The sequence below is a fragment of the Trachemys scripta genome, chromosome 6 (assembly GCF_013100865.1).
Source record: "Trachemys scripta elegans isolate TJP31775 chromosome 6, CAS_Tse_1.0, whole genome shotgun sequence".
Classification (NCBI taxonomy): domain Eukaryota; kingdom Metazoa; phylum Chordata; order Testudines; family Emydidae; genus Trachemys; species Trachemys scripta.
In genome coordinates, this window is record NC_048303.1 from 91,693,235 (window position 1) to 91,715,103 (window position 21,869).

Genomic DNA, 21,869 nt, shown 5'->3' on the forward strand with positions numbered 1-21,869 from the left:
TAATGCTGTACAGTCCTCCATGCTTGTTAAATGCAAAGCTGCATTTGCACAGCTTGGTATTATCCTGCTAAGTTTTAATCATTTTCTCATTTTTAATTAATTAACTGATTTCTAAAAGCAGGAAGGAATTCTGCTGTGAACCACTGTTGCCATAATTCTTAGAAATATAGGGCTGTATTAATGAAAAAGTTATGCTCTATGTGAAAAACACAGGAAAATATATTAAGCATCTTTGTTTTAACTTGTACAGAAAAGAAATTTTTCATTATGGGTTGTGTGCTATGTAAATGTGGGAGCCAAAGCTGAGGAGGTGATAGAAATGATAAAAGTGATGGAAAAGGGTCAAACCAGCTGACTGAGCGACATACTTGAATCAGGTTTCAGAGTGGAAGCTGTGTTAGTCTGTATCAGCAAAAACAACGAGGAGTCCTTGTGGCACCTTAGAGACTAACAAATTTATTTGGGCATAAGCTTTCATGGGCTAGACCCTCCCCTTCATCAGATGCATTGAGTGAAAAATACAGCAGCAGGTATAAATACACAGCACATGAAAAGATGGGAGTTGCCATATCAAGTGGAAGATCAGTCTAAGGAGACAATTCAATTAACAGTAGGATACCAAGGGAGGAATAATCACTTTTGTAGTGGTAACGAGAGTGGCCCATTTCAAACAGTTGTCAAGAAGGTGTGAGTAACAGTAGGGGGAAATTAGTATGGAGGAAATTAGGTTTTGTAATGACCCAACCACTTCCAGTCTTTATTCAGGACTAATTTGATGGTGTTCAGTTTGCAAATTAATTCCAGTTCTGCAGTTTCACATTGGAATCTGTTTTTGAATTTTTGTTGTTGAAGAATTTTTAGGTCTGTTATTGAGTGACCAGGGAGATTAGTGTTCTGCTACTGGTTTTTGAATGTTATAATTCCTGATACGAGATTTGTGTTAATTTATTCTGGGAATCCTGGATGCCCCATCATCTCAGGCATTGGCACCCTGACAGCAGGATTATCTGGCTATGTAAACTCTTTCCTCAGGCTCTACACTACCAGCACTCCGAGCTATCTTTGAGACACCACTGACTTCCTGAGGAAACTACAATCCTTTGGTGATCTTCTAGAAAACACCATCCTAACCACTATGGATGTAGAAGCTCTCTACACGATCATTCCACACAAAGATGTACTTCAAGCCGTCAGGAATAGCATCCCTGATACTATCACAGCAAACCTGGTGGTTGAACTTTGACTTTGTCCTCACCCACAACTATTTCGGATTTGGGGACAATTTATACTTTCAAGTCAGTGGGACTGCTATGGATACCCACGTGGCCTCACAGTATGTCAACATTTTTATGGCTTACTTAGAACAACGCTTCCTCAGCTCTTGTCTCCTAATGCCCCTACTCTACTTGCACTACATTGATGACATCTTCATCATCTGAACCCATGGGAAGGAGGCCCTTGAGGAATTCCACCAGGATTTCAACAATTTCCACCCACCATCAACCTAAGCCTGGACCAGTCCACACAAGAGATCCACTTCCTAGACACTACCGTGCTAATATTTGATGGTCACATAAACACCACCCTATACCGGAAACCTACTGACCCCTTGGTATCCTACTGTTAATTGAATTGTCTCGTTAGACTTACCTCCCACTTGATATGGCAATTCCCATCTTTTCATGTGCTGTGTATTTATACCTGTTACTGTATTTTCCACTCCATGCATCTGATGAAGTGGGTTCTAACCCACGAAAGCTTATGCCCAAATAAATGTGTTAGTCTCTAAGGTGCCACAAGGACTCCTCATCGTTTATACTTGAATCAGTACATCTGTTTTCTGAAGTCAGATTAACCAATCCAATCCCTGATCTTATAAACACTTGCTTATCTTTATGCAAGTGAGTAGTTCCATTGTGGGTTCGGGGCCTGAGTGTGTAAATTAGGTAGGTCTAAATTGTGCTTGTAGTTCAGCAGTACTCCATCTGTGTTCCTATCAGCAAAAAAGTAAGGAGGTGGTAGAGGAAACAAATAATTTGTTCCAAATGGGAGAGTAATAGAATATTCGCCGTGATATTCTAACATTGTTTTACAGTTGATTTAATTTAGAATTCTGTTATGGTTGGATTGATTTAATTTACAATTTAGGGGTTGTGAGGTGATATTGCCTTAACACAAGATTTTATAATGATATTATTTGGTGTGTTTAAGACTCGCTTTGATGACAGTGCTCTTCAAGATTGAGGAGCACTGTTCTATTCTGGGGAAGAAAGGATGGTCTGGTGGTTGAGGCAACAGACTGGAACTTAAGAGAGATGAGTTCTGTGCCTGATTGTGTCATACGCTTTCTGTATGATCTTGGGCTAGTCACTTAGGATGAAATCCTGGTTCCACAAAAGTCTATGGCAAAGATTCCATTGACTTTAATGGTGCCAGGAATTTACCCTCATTATCTCTGTGTCAGTGCTCCATTTGTAAGGGGGAGGTATTAATGTTTTCCTATTTTATTGCTATGTTGTGAGGAAAAATGTGTGTGTGGAGGGGTTATATATTACATTAATGGGGACCACATAGAGAGAATAATTCCTGATAATCAAATTAAATTCTCATTGTCATAACACAGTTGCAGGATTAGTATTTTGTAAGTATTGCCATAGAGCTACTGATATTGTTTTACTGATTGTGCTAGTAGTTCTCTTTTGGGGATTGGTAATTGATTTCCACTCTACCCCCACCCTGCCTTTTTGTGGCATGTGAAAACTGAGCGTGCTCCTTGATTTGTTGCCAGAGAATGTTCACTGGCATCAATAGCAGAAGATGTGGGGGCAGCAGCTAAAGTGCTTGTACCATCATGGGAAGACTATGCTCACATTCTTTTTTGCTTTTCTGTTAAAGTATCAACCAGTTTAATAGTACATATTAACACAGGCTACTTCACATGGCTGTCATCTCCTAAAATAAGTCTGAGAAACTGCACACATTCTTAAAGATTAAAAACTCTTCACTATATCAATATAGCATATCTAACTTCAGATGAACAATCTACATGTAGAAAACATTGTTATTCCATAATTGGAATCAAAAGATTGACACTTATTTTTGTTATGGGAAGCAATATAAATCCATACTTTTGGTCCAAGAACTGTGAGATCTTCTGTTTATCCTCAGTTTGGCAATGGGTGGAAGCAGTCCAACTTTAAAGTTCTATTTCAGTTTCGGGCATGTTATGACCAGTTGTGTAATAGAATTTTTTTCAGGCCATTTGTGCCTGACATCAGTATCAAACATCTACAAGCCTGACTGTTTCCATGAGATCTCGCTCTGCATGCCTGTGTCTGTGTCACCACTGCTCCACCTGGGCCTGCAAAAAGCCCTGTGTAGTATTGGGCATCTCTGGTTGGAAGGAAGCAAGTCTGAAAGCAAATCTATAGGAAGATTAATGCATCTGATATTATGTTAACTTTTCTGTGGTTCTTCTCTGGCTAAGAACCCTATTCTAAGGGCTGGTCTACACGGGGGGGATCGATCCAAGATACGCAACTTCAGCTACGCGAATAGCGTAGCTGAAGTCGAAGTATCTTGGATCGAATTACCTGGGGTCCAGACGGCGCGGGATCGATGGCCACGGCTCCCCCGTCGACTGCGCTACCGCCGCTCGCTCTGGTGGAGTTCCAGAGTTGGTGGTGAGCGCGTTCGGGGATCGATATATCGCGTCTTAACAAGACACAATATATTGATCCCGGATAAATCGATTGCTACCTGCCGATACGGCGGGTAGTGAAGACATACCCTAAGAGGGTGATAAGAAAGGTGAAGTTAGGGGAAGGATCAGAGACTGGAGAGCTGGAATGAAAGCAGATAGTCTATGTGTGGGAAGACCCTGTGCCTTAGGTGGAATCGCAGGATCTGGAGGAATAAAATCCTGCTAATTTTGCAAGTTAGGAGAAAGCCTTCCCGCTAGAACAGTTTGGGAAAATTCCATGAGGGGAACCTTGCTGAGTCTTCCTCCCCTTGGAGAGCTTCAAAAGGGTTTACATAGGAGGAGGCTGTTTGGCCCTATTTAAAAAAAAAAAAAAAGCCAAATTAATACAAAAATATACTTCTTGTCAGTCATAAAAATTGAAAGACAGATAAAAAAAGTTGGTTATTCACATATATAAAATATGAATGTGAATCAAATGTACATATGATTTAACAATGTCTGTCATAATCTAGTTAGAATTAATTTTCCAGTAGATATCAAGTGCTGACCTTGAAAATGTTGGGGGGTTTGGATTTTTTTTTTAAAAGTCTTGCAGCTAACTGTTTCAGAAGAGAGATTTCTCTCTAGAATGCCTACCTGAGGTTTTTTTTGGGTGGGGAGAAAGAGGATTACAGCATCAATATTTTCAATATTGTAATAAGCCCTGATCCTGCGAATGACTTTGTGTAGGTGCTTCGGATCAAATGTGTACAGTCAGCTGCAGGATTGGGGTCTTAAATTAGTACTAATAATCTTCTCTTTGTCTGAATACTGGGATTTAGGTCTAGGGAAGAACACAATATGACTTTTTAAAGACACTTTCTTGCATATCTAACTCCACATAAGATTCTATCCTTATCCCTGCTTTAAAAATACACTTGTACCCCGACATAACGCTGTCCTCGGGAGCCAAAAAAATCTTACCGCGTTGTATTAACTTGCCTTGATCCGCCGGAGCACGCAGCCGCGCCCCCCTCCCTCCCCCAAGCGCTGCTTTACCGCGTTATATCTGAATTCGTGTTATATCGGGTCGCATTATATCGGGGTAGAGGTGTAGTAACTTTTGTAGTTGATAGGTGGGGTTCTTCAGTATTTCTCTTATTGCAGTGGATTATGGTTTTTCAATAAAGATTCTATCTGTAGTAGTCCCTGTACTGTATTGCATCTATATCCTGCACATCTGTGCAAGCTGCAATGCCTGAGAATGAGATGCGGTGTGGCGCCAATGTCCCTCCCCCACCTCCTCTCCATTCTCTCTCCTTCCATCCACTTGAGAGAAGAAAGGGGGTGTGGCATGGCAACTCTGTAACCTCTTCCCTGACTGACATGCTATCTGTCATGTGGGTAACTACTGTAGTTCAAGGCCATAAGTTTCTAGTATTTCCATGTGACAGCCAGGTAGAGAGATCTGTTTAAAAATTTAGCCCCAAAAGTCATTTTTTGGTCATTTATCTTGTAGTGGCTTCTGTACTGAAGGGTCTAATTCAGTACTGTTGTCTGTTCAGCTTCCAGTTGCACTACTCTGAAGTTGGTGGAATCCATTTTCCCCATCCATAATGGCTATTGCCTCATGCACATTTTGGAAACAGGCATTACGTTTTGGCAGGTTTTCTTTGATTTAGTCTGCTTTTCAGCAGGAGCAGAAATAGTAATTGCTTCACAGTAAGATGGTAGATCCTTCATCTCAGCAGTGGGCAATTTCACATGAAATCTTAATAGCTGGCTTTCTTCTTAATCTTTGGCATTGTAGGATTGTCTGAAGTCTTAAATATTGTCTTAAAAATAAATAAGTTATTGGTAAGATTTAACTCTGTTTGCTAGATACCAATTGCTGAGGGAGTCAAGTAGAAGTGTATCTTCCTGTTGTGATGTGGCCCCAATACAGTATTTTTAAACTCCATCCACATGCAGCCATACAGTACTTTCAATTGATTCATGATAATACCAGGCAGATATTGCATTCTTCTGGTTCTTTAGAGAAATTGTTTGTCTGTAAAATAGTGATGAATCATCCTTAATGTTTTTTGATACCTCTGTCAGAATTTAGAGTCCAGAAGAACACAGAGGGGTGAGGAACTTATTTTGCATGAGCATATATTAAATGCATTAAAACAAGACAAAACCCATCTCATTCTCCTCCTACTTTTTGTGAATCTTTCCCTAACTACAACCAAAAATACAATACTTAAGGAGCGTCTCTCCTTCCTGATTCCCTTCTCCTTGCAAAACTGGACACTCTCTCCTTCTGATTATTTTTCCGGATTTTTCTAAATTCTGGATCCATTGCCATCCTTCTAGGTTCTTTCTGATCCCAGTATGCTGATGCTCACTACCATCCTGCATTTGTCAGGTTTTCCTTCTGGCAAAAGAATTCTGAATTGTTCTTCCCTCTTTGTATTGGTTTGAGTTTCACCAAACAATTGCCACAGGTGTTTTTCATCACTCCCCTATGCCAGTGTGATTTCCCCCCCATCCCCTTCCCCACCCCCCAGCTCCGGTGGCTCAGGGAGGTAGGGATTACAGATGAATCCTTGTGTGTCAGTGCAGTATACTTCCGCTAGACGGTGGTGCTGTCACACAGGTGCTGTTATTAATTCATAAATTCGGATATCCAAAATACATCTTACTTTAGCTGTTTTACTTAACACTTACTATTTCTTTTAAAGGGGCACCATAATATAAAAAAATCCACTTTTGCATCTGAAAACTTTTTACCAACTGTTGTGCAAGTAACTCCTCAGATTATCGTCATTTACTAAGTGCAATAATTGATTGTTAAAAAAGTAGAGGAGGTATTTTTCTAGGGGTTTTTTTTCCTGTTTACTCTGGGAATTTGAAAGTACTTTGGGTCTGATCCAAAGCCCATTGAAGTCACTGGAAGGGCTCTCATTGAATTCAAGACCCTCATTGAGATCAATGGAGTTTATGCCCTTTTGTGTGTAGTCATTTTCACTGTTTCCCCTGTATAGTCAATTACTTCCTTCTCTTGTCTGCATGGGTCTTGAATACAGTTGCAGGGGAGTGTTAGACACATTTTAAAAAATTAATAAGTAGGAAAATGTGATTTAAAATAACAACATTTGCCAGAAGGACTCAGACATGTATAGTACCTGAAACTATTTTAGTATATTTTTTTTAAAACCTTCATTAAATCTCAGATTGGTGGGATCCCTTTTAAATGTCTTTTTTAAAAAGAAAGATTTACTAAGCCAAATTGTGGCCTGTCTAGCATGGCGGTGGAGTGATTTAAGAGGACGCAAGTTGCCTCCTTATGGCCCCTCACTAGTTAACCCACTTGACAGATAGCATCTCAGTCAGGGAACAGGTTACAGAGCTGCCATGCCACACACCCTTTCTTCTCACAGGTGGATGGAAGGAGAGAGAATCAAGTGGGGGCAAGGGAGAGACATTGGCTCAACACCCCATCTCACTCTCAAGTATGTCAGCTTGCATACATGTGCTAAATATAGACGCAGGGCAGTTTAATCTCTTCCTTGAGCTGCAGAGGACCCGGGAGTGAGACTTATTCCCCGAGTCCCAGACTCTCTCCTGGGTTTCTCTTGGAACAATGCAACAATACACTGCCACTTACTCTGGGATTGTTCTAACAGTTGAGCACTAAGTCAATTAGATCTTCCTTGGGAAAGTTGTTTTGGAGACGGAGAAGGAGACCACCTTTTAAAATATAACAGTCTAAATGTAATTTTTTATTTACAATCCTTAAAGAGCATTGTGATTTTAATTTCAGTATTATGTTGTGAGCCTTTCTTTATTGGCAAGTATATCCAAATGTGCAGTTCTGTAGTTGATGAACTTGCAATTACAAATTCTGTAAAAATTATAGACAATATAAATGTAGTAAACATCGTTAGACTAATTACAATGAAATAAAACAACTGTTGGTGTCTAGAAACAATTTCCTTCTGACGAATGTGCAGCTTTTGTCAAAAATAAATTCTTGGTAGGTAAATATTTGGTGCTCCAAACTGAATGTCCTTCCGAAGGCTGATTTTTGCATATTTCCTATCATTTAAAAAAATAGTTACATATACAAAATAATTATGGCTAATTTCTTGTTTTTTTTTGTTTAATTTCATTGTATGCAGACTGCTGAAATCAAAGACACTTCTCAAAGATGTAAACAAAAACAAGATGCTGTGGAAAAGAAAGACAAACAAGTAAGAGAACCTTAATGTATGTGGGGTTTTTTTTTTTTTTTTTATTCTTGTTTGCAGGTCCTGTGAAGCATTGATGTAATACTAAATACATCACATGAAGTGTTCAGGTAAATATTGTGGAATTTAGTGTTGTCCTGGCTGAGTCACTGTTTGGATTCCATCAATGACACCCATATTTCAGCCACTCATGGTGGAAAGTTCAACTGGAGATGAAATGTAGTGTTGCAAGCTGTCTGCAGCCTCCACTCCTCCAAAGACCCACATCTGGTTGGTACAGCCCCCTCCAAAGTGTACATAGGCAAATTCGGAGGCAACAGGGACAGAGTATCCAGGAGATACAGTGATTCATTGTATCGCCCAGCACCCTCAGCACTCAGACTTGCAGAGTTCCTTAAAGTTGCTATCCCCGAGGAAAATGAAGTTTATCAGTAGAACAGAGCACTGTCACGGAACAGCTGTCTTCTCAAGTTAGATGCAATGTTCTATTATAAGGAATTTACTTTTTGTATACAGTTTGCATATTACAAGTTTTTTTGCTTTTGTTGAATACTTTTGCTACATTAGAATATTTTCTAGTGCTCACTTACTCTTATCCACTGTACCCTGGTGCCTTAAGTCTAACCAGATGAAGAAACAGAATAGTTGCTTGTGTTAGCTAATCAGAGAGCTTCTATATGTACACCATTTAAAAAAAATTAAATGCAAAAAGCTGTTAATGCAACATTAAGGCTCCATAGCTAAGCACTCAGTCAATAAATATGAAAATTAAACATCAGGGGGAGAGTTCAAGTTGCATATTCCATTTTGTTATGTTGAATTTATTCAATCTTGTACTAATTCTCAAACTATCCAGTAGCATACAACTTTTACTATAATTTTAGATAAACATATATCTGAGGGCAGGTCTTCACTACCCGCCGGATCGGCAGGTAGAGATCGATCTATCGCGTCTCGTCTAGACACCAATAAATCGATCCCTGAACGCACTCCCCGTCGACTCTGGAACTCCCCTAGCGAGAGGTGGAAGCAGAGTCAACGGGGGAGCGGCAACGGTCGACTTGCCGCTGTCCTCATGGCCAGGTAAGTCGACCTAAGATACACCGACTTCAGCTACCCTATTCGCGTAGCTGAAGTTGCATATCTTAGGTCGAAACCCACTCTTCCCTCCCCCCCCCCCCCCCCCCCCAGTGTAGACCAGGGCTAAGAATCTGTAATAATGTGTTTAAAGGTTGGGATTGTAATACATTTGTTCTTTAAAACTCTGGCACAAATTCTAGTTATTTTACAAAAAGGCATCAGTTTGAGTTGTGGGTTTTTGAGCAAGGATGAGATCTTATATTTTTAAACCTGCTTGACTACATCAACATTTCAATATCTGTTACAACAATCTTTTGTAATTATCCGCCTTTTGTTGTATATGCAAAAATTCATTTGTAAATGCCATTCTGGGAAAATATTTGCGTTTCTCTTAGATTGAAGAAATTCAGCAAGCTTTGAGAATGAAAAGCGATGAAGAAATGGATCGACAGAAGAGAATACACAACGCTCGTAAGATGATAGAGGACTGGCAGAATGAGCTCAACAGTACAGGAAACTCTGAGAATCTTCAACCACAGATTGATTCTATTAACAATGAGCTGAGACAGTTGCAAGAAGAAAAGGCAAATATTGATGGTGAAATGAGTGATCTGCGAAGAGAGAGAGAGAACCTAGAGAGGGAAAAGAAAAGTGAGATTGCTTGATTCTTTCCCTACTATGGTTACTACATGCAATCCTTTTATGTTGAAGTGACATTACTGAGACACTAAATCATTTCAAACCTTAGTAACTGTATTTTTGTACATCTCTATAGTGCTTTCATCTTTTCAAGGCCTGTAAAAGTGACAGGGATAGCTTGGTTTGGAAGGGACACCATCAACTTGAAAACTAGTCTTTCAAAAAAATGATTGCACGTAGTTTCAGTAAACCTGCTCCTCACAGATGCTGCCAGTTTGTATGTTTTTCCAATTGAATCTTTCTATTTAAATTCCTTTTTTTCTTACTATGTGAAAGCCCCATACAAACAAAAGGAAAACTGATAGACTGTACAGGAGAAATGCTGAAACTGACTTTTCAGTCATGTCAAATGCATAAAGTAAACAAAATACAGAAGGGTTTTTCTTTATTATAGTAATTTTAGATGTTACTTGTTTAGATGTTACTTTAACGTTAAGTTAAAAAAACTGCAGACAGAAATGGTCATTTTATTAAATTGATGGTATTCATTTAAACTAGAAGAATTAAATGTGGCATAGTGCCAAGATGCTATGCGTAAAATGGCAATATCTTAGTAATTGTTTCTCCTTCTGCCTTTGTTAGATGAACTTGGAGGCCAGCCTTTCCTATTCTTAATGAATTACACTGCACTTTTTTATATTAGCCTGGCCTTTTGTGTTAGTTCTGTCTTGATGTAATGTGAGAGCTAGAATTAAAATGTGTTGTTTTTTTTTTTTTTTTTTAAGAGCTCTTCTTGATTAACTTGCTTCCACACATTTTTTGTCTGTATGGCCCCAACACTATAGTATCAAAACACCTCTCATGTATTTATGGATTTATCCTTGCAGTAGCCCAATGGAGAACTGAGGCATAGAGAGACTGATTGTCCTGCTTAGTGAGGTCTAGAAAAATAGGAAATTGAACCCTGTCTCCTGAATCCCAGTCCAGTGTCTTAAGCACAAGACTATCCTCCTTCTCCATTATTGGAGAATGTAGATTGGAAACATTCTGTGTGTTGCTGGAAGATTTTGTAGTATTTTTTTCTTAGTATCATGTGGGAACCTCAAGGTCCCTCCCAAAAGGGGATGACATGAAGAATGCTACTTATGTGTGTCTTCAGAGGGAGAATGAGTTCTCCCTTTCTTCTCTTGGGTGGCAAGAACCCTACCACACCATTCTTGCATTACAGCAACATTCTTCTGTTGTCACCAAATAAATAACAAATAGAAAAGTACTGAAATAGAAGTTTCTTATCCCCCTACCCTCCACAAGTATAAAATTTCCTTCTCTTCCTCCTCCCTTTTTCTAGTACTGGAGGAGAAGGTTTTGGGTTTTTTTTTTAAGATAGTGGCAGTCCAGGATTTTTGGCTATATTATTTGTCAATTGTTTACTTGAATGTCTCTACACCTAGAATAGGCCCATTGCAAAAAATAGTTTGAATATTAATATTTATACCTGGATATTGTTAGTCTCTGTTTTGAAGTACATTTCTGTTTATTTCACATAGCTCTGGGATTTAAAATTTTAATGGAGTACATGCTTTAGAATGGATGGGATACTGGTCATAAGCGTATGAAAATAAACGCTCTTTCCTAACCATAATACTGTAGCACTATAGTTATTAAACATTAGAAATCTTTAGTTGTGATGTGTAGGCTTGACTTAATATAACTTTCTTAAACAAAATTACAGGAGTAACTGATCGCATTGTACAATTTAACAATATGATGAATCTGAAGGAAGATAAGCTCAGAGGGAGATACCGAGACACACACAATGCTCTTCTGTGGCTAAGGGAGAACAAAGACCGATTTAAAAGAAGTGTCTGTGAACCCATGATGCTTGCAGTAAGAAAATTCGCTTGAGTATAATACTAATTAGTGGCTAATAGTGTGTCTTAAAAAAATTAAATTCTGGATTGGTTGTTATTTCTATTATAAACCTAAAATCTAGAGGCTCCCTAGCTTATCTACTGTTTTACAATGAGTTAGCAAACTGGAGTACATTTAAATCAATGTCTACAGCTGGTTAAGAGGTGTAATTTTTCTCATGCAAGTAATATAACGAGTGTGAAAGTTTTACTAGACTCCTTTGTACCTTGGGTATGTTGTTACATGGATGAACACAGAGTGCTTTCAGCCATCCAACATACAGGTTTCCAATGGAACTGCCCTTCTTCAAGGTGGCCTCTACAAATTCCAACTGGTGAGATATATCCCTCTTGTATTCCCCTGAAATTTGGGGCTCTTCTAAGAAAGCAGAGGTGGTTGGGATTATATGCGAGCCTTCTCATAGTTCTGAATATTCAGAACAGAAGTCTTAAGAGGACTTTTGCTCCCCACCTGCTTCAGTTGCTTCTTTTCCACATCGAGCTGCACGCAGAGAGGCATTCAATCTGTGCTCAGTCTTGGTTTGTTTCTTGGCCAGACTTTCCTATTATTACTAATAGTTGTCAGTAATGTTCATTTTACATAGTTTTAGGTACTCAGAAGTCAGTAACTAAGTTTAACTAATCCTTGTAAACTTGCTGCTTCATGCTGGTTTTGGAAATGCCAGAAATGGTTTTGCATTATCAGAATCAAATATTATTTTTGCCTTTTCCAGATCATTCACTCCTACTGGATATAGCATTGTCAGGTCAAGTTAATCAAAAACATATCTTGATCTAAGGGCCATTACCTTTCTCTTTCAAGGCTAGTTAATCTTCACAGTGTCCATGAACATCTGAACCTTTTCCCCCTAATCTCTATTGGACAATATAACCTTGTTTCTTTGAGGGTTTTAGAAATATCTGAAACTTTTAAATCAATTAAAACTGGCTCACCAGTTCTGAAATCACTAGTGGAAGCAATCAAACTTTGGTCAATTGCCACTGTATTTAATAGAGTTAAATAGTATACAATAAATGTGTATTGGTTTTCTCAAACATATCTCGATCCTTTTGCAGCTAATAGTATGATATAATTTTAGTGTATTGATATGTTCCTAATATTACCATATTTTACCAGAGTACAAAAACCTTCCTTCATCTTAAACAATGGATTTGTTTTGTCTGAGAATTCTTTTGAGAAAACCAGATTAACTTCTAGTAAATTCCAAATCCTCCGTCTCCTCACAGGGCTTTGGGTTTCTATATTTATGTTTAGATGTGCTCACTGGCTACTAGTGAAATCAACGAGAACTGCATGTGAATATCCAAACGATGAATCTGGAGTTTTCTGATATTTCCACCTTTCCTTAGAGCAGAGTTCGGCAACCTTTCAGAAGTGGTGTGCTGAGTCTTCATTTATTCACTCTAATTTAAGGTTTCATGTGCCAGTAATGCATTTTAACGTTTTTAGAAGGTCTCTTTCTATAAGTCTATAATATATAACTAAACTATTGTTGTATGTAAAGTAAATAAGGTTTTTAAAATGTTTAAGAAGCTTCATTTAAAATTAAAATGCAGAGCCCCCCGGTGGCCAGGACCCAGGCAGTGTGAGTGCCGCTGAAAATCAGCTCGTGTGCCGCCTTTGGCACATGTGCCATGGGTTGCCTACCCCTGCCTTAGAGCAAATTATTGCCTTTGTTTTATTAAATGTTGGCTTGGATATTACCCGTCTTACATTATTTATTGTTTTTAATGTATTTTATTTTTATAATTATATTACATCACACTTTTCATGATCCTCCTTTGTCTTTTTATCTGAGCAGATAAACATGAAAGACAATAGACATGCTAAATATGTTGAAAATCACATTTCAGCAAATGATATGAGGGCCTTTGTTTTTGAAAGTCAAGAAGACATGGAAATATTTCTTCGGGAGGCAAGTACTCAGTCATATATCATGTTAACTATGTAGCTTAAAATAAATAATATTGATGCAGGAACCCTCCAGTTTAGACCATACTTATTATGACCACTAAGTAATTTATGCACTATGTAATAATACATTTGCTAGGTAAGATCAGTTTTTTTGTAAACTGTACTGAGACCACAGATATGCAGACTCGCACCTGATTTTTCTCTTTCATAATTTAAATAAAAGAGCAAGATCTTTCAAAATCCAGAGAGGAGGATTTTTTGCTCTTGCATCCCTGTGCATCTGACTCATACCTGGCTCAGCTACTTAGGTGGGACAGTGGGCTCTGAATTTGACTGTCAATGACTGCTGTTTATTTGACTAATGTATTTTCTTAAAAAGCTTTTTCTACATGGTAGTAGTTAGGTAGTGGCTTTTGGAGAACTCATCTGGTTGGGGCACCACAGATGTGGGCTTTTGTGGATGCTTGCATATGTTTTAGTGGTTTGTGTTCTTCATCTTTTTGTTGAGACACCTTTTTTACTGGATATTTCGGCCTGTCTAGTAAATTGAAATTGAAAAGGTAGATATTTAAGGAATTGATAAAAAGATCAGTTAAATGTCTGGAGGGGTTAGTTCACATCTATATTACATATTTCCCAGATGCTGATGCAGAAAGGATCTTCTTGCTATAGTAACTCATTTCTGTCCAGGATTTTGAAGGTCACCAAGGCAACGTTGCTGAGGACATTGATCATTAATGAGGGGAGGGAGGGGACATAAGGAGGACTTCTTTTCTTTTCTTTCGACTGGCCAACTGACCACAGTTTTCTGCTAATTGAATGTAGAGAAAATGAAAAAGCCTCAGTGGATGTAAATAACTTTGGTTATCATGTGGGAGTCAGAATAATTTCAAATGCATGGTTGTGAGATTAAATCAATAAAGGAAATGTTTGCTTCTATGAAATGCATCTTTTTCATACATTAGTATCATTTTAATTTCACTCAAAACTCTTGTTTTGTTTTTTGTTACTGAATATCTTGTTTGGTGTAACGTTTAGGTGCGTGACCATCAGAAATTAAAAGTTAATGCTGTATGTGCACCCACTGAGTCATGTGCTGAAAATAGACCTTCAAGATCAGTTGAAGAGTTGCAGTAAGTAATAAAATACTTAACCTTAAAACCATTGTTAACATTGAATGTTTTGGTCTTAGTGCAAAATGATGTCGCTGTGCACCATGCTTTTTTTTTTGCGCAAATCAAACTCTTATCTCAAGATCGAATGTTTTTTTCTTTCTGAATATTTGTGCTAACTTGTCATAAACAAAACTGGTTAAAGATCTATTTGTGATTTTCACCTTTTCTCTTCCTCAGCCAATATGGTGTTTTCTCTTATTTACGAGAGTTATTTGATGCTCCTCATCCTGTGATGAGTTACCTTTGTTCCCAGTATCGTGTTCATGATGTCCCTGTGGGAACTGAGAAGACCAGAAGCATGATTGAAAGGGTGAGAGGTGCTAAATAACATGAGTAGGACTATGATTTTCTTAAGACCATATTTAGGAAAATTGCTGAAAAATCGACATGAAAAAAGTTCTAATGGGCGTTATTTTGGGTACAAATAAAACTTTTCACTTAGTGGGGAGAAAACCAAGACCAGTGGCTTATATAATGAGTAGATTTTAACACATTGGAGCAAACTATTGGTTGCAATGCTTCACAGGAAGTTAAATGTTCATCTTACCCTAGTAATGCGCTAACCAAATCTCTAAAACTCAGAGGTTTATTATGGTAAAAAGTCAAAACTATTAATCTGTTTTGTAGTAATCAAGTAAGCTTTTTGGGTGACCAGGCCTGAAAGTTTCTGGGTACTTTAAGTAAAATAAATTACAAACCATTTACTAACTTCCCAAATTTTAAAATAAATGTTTTCATTTTGGAGCTAGGAAATTTCATGACCCCTACTTGAAACAGTGAACTATTGAGAGCAGTAATTGGAAGGTACTTTCTGCTTGAAATGCCTTTTATCTAATATAGTCTTGTAACTCCTCACTGTATTATTTGTTTTGATAAAGGAAATACAAGAAATTTAGACTTGTTTTAAATGGGCTGACAGAAAGAGTTACTTTCCTGGGAATCCTTCGCGCACGCTCTCTCTCCTCTTCCCACCCCCCCCACTCAGTGCTGACTTATACATTTAAGATCTGCACTTGTGACTGTAGTAATAATAATAATAATAATAATAATAATAATACTCCCTTCAGCACCAGTAGTTCTGTTTGTGGTGAACAGTTGTTTTTCACATTGCACAGAGAACGGAATTCCAAAGTGAAAAATTGCTTTTTCTTCTGGGGTATGGTTGGAAATTCACATTTTCTAAGGAAGCCTGTTTTCCTTAATAGGGAGAAAGGGAAAATTAATGCTCATTCAAGGAATAAGGTCTCCAGGCAGGGAAGCTTGTTCCTTATTTGTGGGAGAGGGGTTATCTCTCTCTCTCTCCTTTCTTATATGTTAAGGAGAGAACAGCAGGGTAGATGAGATGGGAGAAGATAAGAAATTCCCCTTCACCTCCTTATTTCAAAGGAGCTATCTACTGGTCTTGAAGCCCATCCTTTTGATGGGTTGGGAAGAGGAGTCACTTGTTATGTGCTCAAGATTTGCTGGAGTGCACGCCTATGTCCAAAACCTATCTTGGGTGCATTCGCTGAGGAGAGCTGGCAACTGCTCCTCAATTCTGCTGGGAATTGTGCTTCCCATGTGAGAAATGACACTTCTCTGCATATCCTCTGGGGGCACTTACTGGAAGGTGAAAGAAGTCCAAAAAACTTTTCTTCTCCTCTTCTGGCAACTCATCCTATGGGCATGGATAAAGAGGAGCCCTCAGTTCACCAACCTAATGTGTTCATGAGGTACCTGGGGTAGAACAGCAGTTTTAAAATATCTACGAAGGGAATGCTTTCAAGTATCAAGTGGTTTTTCCCTCCACCCCGTCTCTCGACAAGGAACTGTCACACTCCCAATTCATTACTCATGGTGGCAGGTGAGAGAATCCCACCAGTTCCAAAATGCCAACAATAATTTGCCTACTGATCATGTGATAGACTATTTATTTTGAAACAAAACCTCCTCGAGTAGCACTTACCTAATATTTGATACCACGTGAAGTCATAAATGATACTTTCTGTAGCCCTTTTCTACTGTGGTTACACAAACTTGAAATTTCAAACATTAATAATTTTAAACCCTTTCCTTCACTTAAACTTGGCTTGATTTTCTTTCCTCTGCTGTGTGGACCACAGTTATGTGAGGTGTTATGTGAATTTTATATTGGCTGTTTTGAGTTATTTGGGCACCACAACTGTTTTTTTTTCAATGAAATGTGTGGTATTCCTCATGCTCTCATAATAACTCTAATATTTAAATTAATTTTGCTAAAACGTTGCAAACAAATTAATTTTGGGGCTCAGATCAAGTATGGGAAGCTTTACTGATAAACCTGAAGGAGAAAAAAGAGTTAGAATGGAATTGGCCTCTCAACCTTAAGGTGAACTGCAAAGCAAAATGAAGACTTAGTTAAGCACAGATTTCAGTACTCAATAACCTCACAGTATCCAGATTGTGGGGAGAACTCTGTACAGAGATTTTTAATTAATAATTTTCTAATTATTTTCCATTCTGGAAACTTCTTGATTCATCATGGTTCATTGAGGATGTCACATAATCCTTCTGAAATATTGCAGTACCATGGGTTGTAATGAGGCTTCCCTTATTTCTGATGTCTCCATCTTGAGTGTCTTCAGTGAATCAGGAAGTACCAGATATCAGGGAAGGTATGAAATTTTAAAAGAATAATGATAAATTCCACACCTCCTTTCAGGTATCTGTTCTTAACCAAAGTCTCAATTTTGCTTTGGGACTTACCTCAAACGGTAACTCTTTGAAATACCATAATAGACATTTACATAGCATCTTTCTTCTCCAAAAATCTGAAAGAACTATCTATATAGTTTTGTGTCTATACAGGAGTCATTCACTCATCACAGAAGTGCAGCAGTTGTTTTACTGTGTATGACAACACAGAATGAGTGTGTGATATATATATATATATATTTTTTTTTGCTACTTTAATTCAGTCGGCAAAATCTTCAAATTCAATGATGCAACAAACTTGTTGAATCTCCTTTATGCAATGGCATGTTCATACACCAGAAACTTGGCTAATTTTAGTATCCCCACTCCAAATCATAGTTAGATTATTTTCAGAATAGGAAATAAACTTTCTTGTTCAGAATAGGTGAGCCTTACATAAGATTTTTGTCAAATGGCTTTGTTTTTCATGTTTAGGTCATACAAGAAACCAAATTTAAACAAATCTACACAGCAGAAGAAAGGTATTCAGTGAAAGTGTCTGCTTATACAAATCAAACTATTTCTAGTAACGCATCACTGAGACCAGCGCAGTTTCTCACTGTCACAGTAGATGCAGATGAAAGAAGGCAGTTGGAAAACCAACTAAAGGTAGGCCGTTTTATTTTAGTGTTTAGAAAAAAATTCTAAAGTACATAGATTGAAATACTGCCAATTTTTTGTTCAATAAAACTGTATTATTTGGCCTGGATCTGGTATGATTGTAATGAGAATATTAAAGATTTTTTGTTACTATTTACTATAGGATATTAATAGACGTTTCCAGGTACGAGATTCTCAATTGCATACATTATATGAGAGGCAGAAGGGTCTGGAACGCAAAGATAATGAGCTGAGACAGCAAAAGAAGGAACGTTTGGAGAGAAAAAACAAAAGGAAACAACTGGAATCAAAAATTAGTATGAAACACGATAGGTATGACTTCTGATGAGTCTGTTTGATTGCAAATATTTTCTCTTGCTGAGACAGCATTAAGATGCAGAAATAAGTCTGAAGTATTAACATCAGTTATGATTTTGTATGTTGGTGACGGGCCATTTTAATAACAAAATGGAAATAACAAGCAATCCCTAAAATGTGTCTTGGCTGCCTCTAGCCCATTGATTCTGACAAGATATAATTTTTCTTAAGAACTAATTCAGAAATGGGGTGATATAGGTGATGCACAGGCTTGATTCTCCCACCTTTCACTTCTGAAATATAGGTAGGCTCATCTGTGATTGAGGTCACCACTGAGGATATATTTGTTCTCTTAAGCCTGGTCTACACACAGTTTTGTATACTGGTGAAACGGTTTCTGATACAAATGAAGAGGGGGCGGAGGATTTAAAACAAAATTATACTGGATGTTGTTATGCCAGTATAAAGGTACCTTTATACTCTAATAGTTTTATTTCTTTTCCTTTATAGGAATAAGCATACTGATATAAGCACCTTTATACTGGTATACATGCATCTGCACTATGTTGTTGTATACTTTAACTACCAGTATAGTTAAAGCAGTACAACCTTTGTGTATAGACAAACCCTTAATCTAGTTTCCCATGGGTGTTTTGGTCTGTTACAAGATTATCACACAATTTTACATGATCAACAGAGATGTTATCTGGTCTTTGTTTCATAAACACTTGAAAAACCAAACTGAAGCCTCAACCCTAAAAGGGTTCATCTTCAAATATTGTCTTAGTACTCTCATGAAACACCGTTATATTCTTTTTTTGTGATGAGATGGGAAATAAGGTACATTATAGGAAGTGCTACAAAGATAAATGGACTGACCTAAATGTGGCATGTACCCTCTTTGCATCTTAGTGTTACAATGTTGCTTCATTTTCCTAGAACATCGTTAGAGGATAAAGTATAAACAGTGGTTTCTAAATTCAGATTCAGTTCTGCTTTGTTGTCCAGCCAGAATGGGTTATAGCAAGTTAAATCTTCCTCCCAGAAACTAATCCTGTCGCTTAATCTCCATTAGTCCAGTGAAGACAAAATCCTGAAGTTTCTCTTTAATTCAGATCTCCTAATCAGTTGTATGTTGCACTGCTTCAGTACCAGAAAACTCGGTCACTCTTTTTCTTAAGGTTTATCATATAGTGGAGAAGATACTTTGTGTTAATAAAAAGAGAAGGCAAATAATGTTTGAAGCTTTGTGCTAATGTGTAACCACTCTTAAAATATTTGACCAAAGTTTTGAAACTGGACTCCTAAATCAATGGCCAAATTTTCTTAAGTCAGTGGAAGTGCAGATACTCAGCATCTCTGAAAATCAAGCCACTGTTATTTAAGAGCCTAACTTTGGGAAACCAGGGTTAAAAACATAGGCCAAAATTTCCAAACTCTGTTCTGCAGTGAGTGCAATAATAGAAGATAAGTAGCTGTTTTTCATAAATTAATACATATAACAGAAATTAAAGAAAACAGCCTTAACTCTGCCTTGTAATGATGTGATGAAGGGGGAAAAAGATCAGTTTCATTTTTTTGAGAACACACTCTAAAATGCCTTAATTGTAATTATATCCTCACTGAATGACATCATTACAGGGTAGAGTTAGGATTGTTTGAGTGTCTTAATTGTGCATTACTTGCCTTAACATGTTCAGATTTCTTACAGGTGTAATCTTAATTCTGAATTTCTTGGGTTGAAAATGCTTGGTTTGGGGATAATGACAAGGATGTTGTAAGATTCTTTACTCTAAATTTAGACCTAGTCTACACTTAAAACTTAGGTCAACCTAGCTTCATCGCTCAGGTCTGAAAGTTTTTGCATCCTGTGCAACATGGTTAGGTTGACCTAACCCCCACTATAGACACAGCTAAGTCGACAGAAGAATTCTTACATCAATCTAGCGACTGCCTCTCAGAGAGGTGGATTACCTATATCAACAGAAAATCCCCTTCTGTCAATGTAGGAAGTGTCTACACTACAGTGCTACAGCAGCACATCTGCAGCACCGTAGCTGTGTGACTGTAGCGTCTGTAGTGCAGACATACTCTTAGTGATACATACTCTCAATCTTAACAGTCAAAGGACTCTTTATTACAGTATCTGATAGCTGTACCGTTATCATGTAGAAGAATCTAAGTTCTGGAATAGGATAAATTCATTTTTGGGTTTGAGATGGTGGTCTAATCCATAGAGCAACATTATCACCTTTTTTGGAAAGCTGACCTGCATTTAGTCTGCTTACAGATGATAAAAAAAAGGAAATGGAGGAGGAATTTAAGATTTGTTTTAGAACCATAGTTAAGAATGAGATCCCTTTTACAGATAACATTTTCTGCTGAATTTTTTACAGAATGCTTTAGGATGGGAGGGGCAGGAAGTCAAGAGGCAGAAAAATCAATTCCCCTTTTTCTTTATTTAGTAAGGGCAGTTGGACCTCTTCTAATTTTCAATGTATTCATTTATGATGGACCCTTTGGGATTAAGAACCTGGGTATCTCAGCATGATTTAATCAGTATTAATAATAAATTGGTTTCTTTCATAGTTTGAAACAGATGGAGCAAGATGCCATCAATCTAGAAGAGGAGTCTCAACAAACAAATGCCAGGATCAAAGAAATTAATGTCCAAAAAGCAAAACTTGTTACAGAATTAATGCAACTCATAAAGGTATGGCTCCTTCTTAGCTTTATACACATTTTTTCCTTGTCGTGAAGGATCTAGTATAGTTAAAAATAAAAAGTGGGGGAGTGGAGCTGTCTTAATAGTGGAAGGTGTTTTGAAATGTCGGTTTTTATTGTTAAAAGAGCTAAGTTTACTTCTGCTACATGAATGTGTTTTGTTTGAACATAGCCCATATAAACTCACTCCACTTTCTGTTGTTGGCATGCACAATTTACTACATGGGTACTTAAATATTATAAACTGACTTGGATAAAAGCTGCCATCTTGCTGGCTAAAGAGGCTTCCAGCCCATTAAATTGCCTAGCAAACATATATGCAGTATATAACCTTGTCACCAAATTTCTTGTATCCCCATATACATTTTTCAATTAATTTTATTTTCCTTAGACCCCTTTCTTATCGTTACTTCTATATGAACATATTTTCTTGGTCCTACAAGAAATACCCCAGTTTATGATAATTCAAAAAGAAAAATCTTTTCTGTAATTTTTTCTAGTTTATTTTGTCTTTTTGACAGCACTTGTGAATATTTCATTTGTGTTTCCTCTGCATACTTAATTTGTCTACTTCAGGTGGATTTTTCACACAGCACCTGAGACATACCCCGCCCTTTTTTACAAATTGTAAAATCACAAAAATCAACGGGGGGTCAGCTGCAGTAGATCAAATTACTTTGAACTTGGGTTTTTAAAGAACTGACTAGTTTTCAATTTGTCTGTGGCTCTTCAATAATTTTAAACTCCTTGGAATAGCAAATCAGTCATACATATTATAAATATTGTGTACACCTTTGTTGTTGTATAAATGGTAATGGCCACTTCTTTTGGAAAGTTAGAGAACCATAAAATAAAATC

At 37.5% G+C, this 21,869-nt stretch overlaps 1 protein-coding gene across 2 annotated transcripts in view; it reads left to right on the top strand.

Annotated features, from left to right (window-relative positions):
• SMC5 (structural maintenance of chromosomes 5) overlaps positions 1-21,869 on the top strand; it is a 79,064-nt gene that overhangs the window by 30,634 nt on the left and 26,561 nt on the right. For both annotated transcript variants that reach the window (XM_034774095.1, XM_034774096.1), the window contains exons 8-16: positions 7,849-7,920; positions 9,393-9,648; positions 11,369-11,523; positions 13,370-13,483; positions 14,521-14,615; positions 14,835-14,967; positions 17,805-17,978; positions 18,133-18,302; positions 20,877-21,000. In XM_034774095.1, coding sequence (XP_034629986.1) covers positions 7,849-7,920; positions 9,393-9,648; positions 11,369-11,523; positions 13,370-13,483; positions 14,521-14,615; positions 14,835-14,967; positions 17,805-17,978; positions 18,133-18,302; positions 20,877-21,000 — 1,293 coding nt within the window. The remainder of the gene's footprint in view (positions 1-7,848; positions 7,921-9,392; positions 9,649-11,368; positions 11,524-13,369; positions 13,484-14,520; positions 14,616-14,834; positions 14,968-17,804; positions 17,979-18,132; positions 18,303-20,876; positions 21,001-21,869) is intronic.